This window comes from Wolffia australiana, chromosome 16 (assembly GCF_029677425.1).
Source record: "Wolffia australiana isolate 7733 chromosome 16, ASM2967742v1".
NCBI lineage: Eukaryota > Viridiplantae > Streptophyta > Magnoliopsida > Alismatales > Araceae > Wolffia > Wolffia australiana.
Genome location: NC_135850.1, coordinates 519,217 through 526,874, shown reverse-complemented (window position 1 = coordinate 526,874; position 7,658 = coordinate 519,217). Strand labels below are relative to the sequence as shown.

The window sequence follows — 7,658 nt, the reverse complement described above, 5'->3', positions numbered from 1 at the left end:
CGGATATCGGACGGCCATTCCCTAAATTCTCTGATCTTTCTTAATCTTTTCCTCTCATAATAGTATTCATAATTCCTCGTTACAAAAATCAGTAGTATCACTAAATCGTCATTCGTTAATAAATCAAGAATATCCTTATTGAAACAATAAAGTTTCATGAAAATCGAAGTTCTCACTCTTCCATCTTCGACATTATTCCTTACACCCAATCCGCTTAGCTCCATTTCTATCCTAAATCATGTTAGTTGTTCATTACCATTTCCCATTGGACCGGCCCTTACTTGTCCCCTTAATATGAGTGAAGTTATTAAGGAGACAATAAAAGTTGTGCCCCATAAATTCAAATTAAAAGAACAGCAATATAAATACTTGATTTGAGCTTATCAAATGAGAAAGTCGTCATGGAGCCGGCGAAACTGAACTTTTGTTTTGTTATGAAAGAAATATTCTTACTCGTAATCCAGTTTTGAAAGAGATATTTATCATTCCAATTTTTCGTTTAAGGCCATAATATTTTTATTGACTAGACACGAACCCTGCCTGACCTAGAGGCCACAAGATGAAACCTGCCGATCAATTATCTTCCCCGCGTGGATACTCTTGTAAGGGGCGAAATCTGTTGGATACTCTTGAAATGAGCCCCCTCTGACAATCCGGTGCCAGTGTCCTCCTCTCTCCTCTCTCTCCGTCTATCAGTATAAATTTATCTCTCCCTCCAACTCCCCTCGTCATTAGTTCAGACACTGCTATGGTTAGGGTTGTTGGACGGAAACGAATGACGGAATTGGACGGACTGAACGTATCGGAACGGAATTCCGTTCCGATACCCGTTTTTCAAAAAAAAATCCGTCGTTTTCGTCATTCGTTTCCGTTGCGTCATTTACGGGGTTCCGTCACCACTCCGTTCCGTCATTCGTCTATCGACGTAAACGGAACGGAACGGAACGGACGAAATGACGATGGAAAATGACGGATTACACACCCCAATCGTGTCACAGAAAACACCCCTCTCCCTCGTCCCCCCCTCGGCCCCCCTCTCCACTGCTGCCCCCCCTCCCCTCTCCACTGCTGACCCTGCTGAGTCGTCTGCTCCGGTGCTCCCCTGCTGAGTCGTCTGCTCCGGTGCTGATTTCTTCGTCGTGCTGTCCAGTAATTATTATCGGTGAGAAGAAGAGAAGCAGAGATCTTCTCTCGACGTGGAGGAAGATTGGTGTTTTTTTTCTTGATTGTTCGAGTACTGGGTTTCAACTTAATGGTTAAGATTGGTGATGATTTATTCTTCGTGGGTCGATGAAATCATCTTGCTGTCCAGGGGGAGGGGGATGAGAGATCGAGAGAGAGATGTGGGTACAAATCGCAGGGGGAGGGGGATGGGAATAGGGTCGGCCATGGCGACGGCGATTCAAGCGCAACCCCGCCTTCGCCACCATCAGTTCCTACCTCTCCGCTTCCTGCTCCACCTCCGCCCATCGCCTCCTCGCCAAGCTCAACAAGAACAGCTTACAGCTCCACTTCGACCACCACTTTCATTCATGTTCGTCATTCGATATAGTCATTCGTCATTCCCGTCATTCGTCACTAATTTTCGTCCTCCGTCATTCGTCACGATGACGGATGACTAATGACGAATGACGGAAATACAGCCGTTCAGTCATCCGTCAATCCGCATGAACGGAAACGGATGACGAAAATCAAATGACGGATGACGAAATCGTCATCCGTCCTCCATCCCTAGCTATGGTCCATACTCACCTACTCTCTGATGCAACAGAGTGCTCAGCTTGGTTGTGTCTTGACCACGCAGGTAGATTGGAAGTAAAATTTGAGTTCAACCGTTGAAGTCCTAAGACTTGGTAGGTGAATGGAGGTCCCGCTGTCCCTAATTAAATGATAGTTCAGAGGCTAGGATCTGCCCCCCAGTCAGTGGCAGAGAACATCAATGCAGGCTTGTCCCCTTGTCCCTATGATGCAGACAGAGTGCAATGCTCGGCCGGCTGCCGTGGATATCTAATTTAGAAAAAAAGTGAGAGTAGATAGTCTGATACTTGTGGTGGAGCAAATAAGCAATGCCTATTTGTTCAATTTCACAACACTATCCAGTTAGATATCCTATTATCTCTCTTTTATTCTCTCTCTTTCAGCACAGGAGTTGACGTATAATTTTCTGGCCCTGCAAACCATGTTACGGCATTGCATCAAGGCGTCTAGACACCGCAACGCACACCTCCATCACTGTCGTTTTCTTCTTTAGTTGCCACCACCTGTATATCGTTTGAGCTCTCAAACATTGTATCGGCGAACGGATTTCCCCGGTAAATTTCGTCCTATCCGTTCTTCTATCACAAATGTTATGTTTTATTAGCGTGAGAGACCGACCACACGGGGTTTCGGGATGGCGTCCGTTTGGATGGGATAACAATGGGTCAACGACGTTGCACAAGAATCTATTGTACACTAATGGTTGTTCTTCCTCAAAGATGGCCACCATATGAAACATAAAGAACCATGATGGGAATGAATGGCTATTCCGAATGAATAACAGCGATGGACGTTGGCCAGTTCTTGTTTTATGTTCCCAGAGTAGGAGATCTGGAAGCACTGAAGCTCCTCTCTTCCCCTTGACTCCCCCCCTTCATGCAAGGAAGAAGCAATACTCATTTATTTGTTTACCTCTCTATCGAGACGCCGAATTAAAGTGAAAGATTTCTACACGATTAATAGCCTGGAAGAAACAAATTGGCTGTATTTTCCATCTTTTATTCACGCAGTAATCCGTTTCGATATAACTTTGGAAGGCCGACCGTTTTTTATATTTTAATGACCGTTTTGAAAAAGATGCGTATATAATCGGTTATGCCATAATGGTTCACTTCTTACTTACGTTTTCTAGGCTTGGTCCTAAATCATACTCTACCTTATCACTCGTCCCTCTATCCCGAAATAAATTAATAAACCAATTTATCTATCTCTCGCTATGTATTTTTCTGACCATTTAATCTAGTTATCTAATTGTCTAGCTATAAATCTACCTCTCTGCTGTGGTCCATCTATGAATCAAACCTTTTATCTGTCTTCCACGACTCTTTTCTTTTAAAACCGTACCGTTGCCCACTTCGATGCGCAGTCGTGAGCTCCAGACTGACGTAAAGCAACCACCACCGTTCATGACTTTGCGAACCATGTGAGACGTAAAGTATACTCCGTTTATTTTTCGCTCTGGACGAGGACGGCGCACCCACCGAATAGAATACGAAACGTTTGGTATATGAGCTGGGTTCAGCCCAGATAGACGGATAGGGAAAGGAGGAGGGGAGGAAGAGAGATAGAGAGAGATAGAGAGCGACTGATAATGATGGAGAGTTACGGAGATAGTTGCGAGGTATTGGCATGAATATGAACAATAGCGAATGAAGTCAGCTTCATGCATGAACCGGTGGCTTTAAGACAACAAAGCCAGCCTTCGAGCCATTGTCTTGTTCCTGTAGAAGTTCCAGCCTTCGGACTGGGCCCCGGGGTGTCTATTCAGCAACCGAAATTGTTGTTGCGCTTTTAAATAGCGATGCTTTCATCTGACCTTCCTCTCCATCTTCCCCAATCCCCACCCGTAGATCTATCTCTCTAACTCCCCTTCTCTATCATCGTCCACAAGCTTTCCAAGCCCTTTTCAGTGGCTAATGGCTAAAGGCGGCGCCGTCGGCAAGTTGGGAAAGCTCAAGGGCATGATCAGACGTTGGCAATCGGCTTCAGTGAACAACAACAGGCCGTGCGAGTCACAAAATCTCAATGTCTGCCAGAGTCTTATACAGCACCACGGCGGAGCTGAAGACGAGAGGATCCCCGGCGACCTCCATCTAGTCTACGTTGGCAAGTCTCGACGCCGCTACTTTGTCAGCTCTCACCTTATCGGCCATCCCCTCTTCCAAGTCCTCGTCCAGCGGTCTGGCGCCCCCGACGGCGGCCCTGGAAAGCCCACTACGTTGTTGGGCTGCGAGGTGGTGCTCTTCGAACACCTGCTGTGGATGCTGGAGAATGCGGACCCACAACCCGAGTCTCTGGACGAACTGGTCGAGTTCTACTGCTGCTGATAACTTCTCGCCTGCGGATCAAAGACCTGCCAACGTTTAATCTTAGCGCTTAACTTGTTTTAGTGTTCCCTGATGAGGCCCTCATCGGGAATAAAGACGATGGTCGAGAACGACGACATCGGTCAACGATCTTCTCCATCTTTCCCGTCTCTTGTTCAACATTCAAGATGACGTTTAATCTTGAGCTAACAGTTCCCCTTCTGGTTTTTCTCTCTTGGAGGTGCGTCCTTTGGCCAATGGCCAACCCCGACTAATCGGCGAGTTACAATAGTTGACCCCGAAGAAGATGAGAAGTCAAACCCAGAAGTTTATGACGTTCTACAGCATTTGTCTAGGGTGATCGATCGAACAGGCTGTAAAACGCAGTAGATAACAGTTTCCTCTTCCTCCTTTGCCATCTCTTCTCAATTCTTCTCTTTAAGGCGGCGTAACTGTGTCGTAATATCTCCTAAGCCGTGACTACATGCGTTCGCTCGGTTGACTTGAAAGAATTAGTAAAGGAAAATATTGAAGGATCTAGTAGTTGCCGGGTCGCCTTCTGCGGTGGCCCTCCGCATGTGCCTTGCCTGGGGAGCTGTGGCCGAGTAGGAATCCCAGATGTCGACTGCCGCGTGTTTGCCGTCAACGTCATCTACCCTCGTTAGTTTTGAGAACGACATCAACTAAATTTAGGGTTGTTGACGATGAGGGATACGACAGACTGTTGACGCTTTCGACTCAGATCGTCAACACCGCCATCAACTGACCTCCTTCACGATGATGGAAAGTTCGGGTGGTTGACGGACTACCAACAGCATCGGGACGTGCTACACCATAATAGATAAAATCTTGCTATGCCGGCGACGAAGGCGAGGCAGCACGGAGATCGAGCTTCTCGCTTCTGTGCAACGGCAAAGAAAGAACAGCTGGAACATTAAACCCTTGCACCCGTTGAGAAAGAAAGATAGAGAGATGGTTAGGGCTGAGACACGCAGCAAAGAAAAGCCAATAATGGCTGGTGTCGTCTTCTACAAGCGGAGACGAAGCGTATTCAGCAATATCTGCAAATGGGATAGCGAGGGAGCCATGTGTATGGCGTGTAGCCGCGCTAAATAAGAAGGCTGGCGCTAGGTTCACGTGGGAATCTGCAGACGTCGACATGGGCGGCTGTGTTGCGTTACATTCGCTGCTGGAGTTTTGTGGATGGCCGACTAGTGGCAATCCATTCGGAGGGAGGAAAAGATGGAATATTTTGATTAGAGATGTTAGAGATATTGGTACACATATGTTTGCATAAATGAGCTCCAGTCACTTCTGTGGGCATATATGGTCCGATGATGGGAATGCCTTCTTGACCTGTTTTTCAATTATCAACTTCTACATGGATGGTCAGATACATCGATGATTGGCGAACAGTTAACCATTTCATCTTTCGACATCAAATGTAAGGTATGATGACTCCGATGACAGGACAATCATCATTAAGAATGAGTATTGAGGGAATAGAATATTTCCTCAATTTGTAAATATTTAAAGTCTTTTTCATCTATTTTCTAAGCTGAATACTAAATCTTTTTTTAGGGTGACTCTTGGAATCTCGAGGAGCCAATGAATTTAATACGCCCCTCCTACTCACTTTCCTCTTCGTAATCCTTGTTCTTGTGTGGTCTACAAACTGCCCGAGCAATTGTGCTGTTCCACTTCGATTCTCCTCATAGATAGAGGTTGAGGTAATTATTTCATGTACAGACTGCTTCTGAACTGCAGATAGTCGGACGAGAGATTTATCTCCTGATCTTCCCGTTCATGTAATCATGTGTCACGTTACCTCGAGAAAATTTTGCATACTTGACCTACAGTTTCAATAAAAAAAGATCACGACTTTGTCTATAATTAACTGTTTTTCTATCCTGGTGGAGCGTCAGTCGGTGATTAGCTAATCCACCTTCTTCCATGTCTCAAGGTTCTCTTTGCGTATGTCGGCAATGAATGGATTGCTGTCCTTTGGTGCAACTCGAGGAAATTAAACATATGTGAGCTCTCTATCATCAATATTTATCATTTCAAACCAGTCGTTAAGTGATTTCTGATATCAACGAAGTCACCTGTCTAATGAGAACAAGAAACGAGAACTGATCGAATTTCTTTAGATGTGGGGGACTCTGACTTGAAAAGTCACGAATGGCGCGAATCTTTTGAGCTCACAATGTCTAGCGGATAAGATACTTTTCCCGAAGAATGATCTACAAGAAGATATTTCCACATAATTAAATAACTCGATTCTGCATACTATCTTTGGAAAATGAATTTTGACTATGTATAATTACCGTTAGTGCGCGTCTGGGGGGATGAATAAATGACACTTGCATTATTTTCTCTCCCGAGCACTTAGTGGAGCTCACAATTTCACAATGTCCACGGGGATAAGATACTTTTCCCGAAGAATGATCTACAAGAAGATAGTTCTACACAGATAAATAACTCGATTTTGCATCCTATTTTTGGATCATAAATTTTGACTATGTATAGCTACGGTTAGTGCGTGTCTGAGGGGGGCAATGAATAATATTACACATTGTATTATTTATTAATCTTGCTGAGTGATTTAGCATTTCATCAATTGCAGTAGTGAATCTTCAATCAGGATTGAAGATTGTGTGGCATCCTTCACTCCGTTAAGGTACTTTGGATGTCTTGGCAATGCTTTGGATTTTTGGATACTTGGGATATTTTCTTGAGCGCGTCTAATTTACCAGAAGCCCACTTTGTTCACTAATATTCTTATGCAGCTTTATGACAAAAAAAATCACCACCGCGCGGAAAGGGACATCGATTCTTCCAGAGAGAAAGCATTGAATTTAAATATCAATGATGGGTCTCGTCTGTAAGGTTTTTGCCCTGTACACAAAATATTGGACCCAGTTGTCCTACGTGGATGACATCTGTCATTACAATTTTGCATTTCTTCGGTTGATATTCAAACCAACAAAATGGTAAGGGAAGGAAAGGAAAGAAAAGTTCGTTTGTAACTTTCTCTCCCTCATCTGTTGTTGTTGCCTCTGATGTAGTTTATTTAACCTTGGTGTCGAGCTTTGTCTCAACATTCTCCCCTGAAAGATTGATGATTGTCATCAATATTGTTGGTGGCTCGTTCAACTTACCATTGGGATGTCTTTTTCACCATGCGGAACGTTTCTCTTTTTTTTGTCCTATGCACTGGCATGATGTCGGCCGTTCTCTCCTAGTCAGGTTATGACATTTGATTAGGAAATATGGCTTATTCATTGCTTATTGAATTCCTGAATTCGCTCACTCACCCTTTGGCTTGTTTGATAACTAGCCTATTTAACAAAGGATATTAAGATATTTGAAGTCGGGTTAATTCGTATGTGCTTGAACTAATTATTTAATGCAGCCTCTCCAACTTGATTCTTCTACGGGGATCCTGAGCATACTCCTGCACTTGAATGAATATACTCCAGCACAATCTTCTAATCTTCCTCAGGCGATCATGTAAATGGATAAGGCGTGTCCATAAGCTTCAATCCATTATGAATTAGTGTATTCTAGCTCAGAAAATTGCCGATTAATTAG

General features: G+C 44.2%; 1 protein-coding gene and 2 long non-coding RNA genes across 4 annotated transcripts; all 3 read left to right on the top strand.

Annotated features, from left to right (window-relative positions):
* Positions 1-1,037: 1,037 nt before the first annotated feature.
* Positions 1,038-2,304, top strand: LOC144714025 (uncharacterized). The gene is made up of 2 exons (XR_013584211.1): positions 1,038-1,162; positions 2,142-2,304. It is a non-coding gene; the product is annotated as an uncharacterized LOC144714025 (long non-coding RNA).
* A 1,156-nt stretch (positions 2,305-3,460) lies between these two features.
* Positions 3,461-4,298, top strand: LOC144713976 (auxin-responsive protein SAUR76-like). The gene has a single exon (XM_078588714.1). It carries the CDS (start codon positions 3,675-3,677, stop codon positions 4,083-4,085), a length of 411 nt encoding a protein of 136 aa, XP_078444840.1. The 5' UTR covers positions 3,461-3,674; the 3' UTR covers positions 4,086-4,298.
* Positions 4,299-4,793: 495 nt separating this feature from the next.
* Positions 4,794-7,398, top strand: LOC144713977 (uncharacterized). 2 transcript variants are annotated; one of them, XR_013584202.1, is made up of 5 exons: positions 4,794-5,508; positions 5,646-5,794; positions 6,028-6,097; positions 6,691-6,744; positions 6,854-7,398. It is a non-coding gene; the product is annotated as an uncharacterized LOC144713977 (long non-coding RNA). The 2 variants fall into 2 exon arrangements; XR_013584201.1 differs by having other exon boundaries at positions 4,794-5,513.
* Positions 7,399-7,658: the final 260 nt, after the last annotated feature.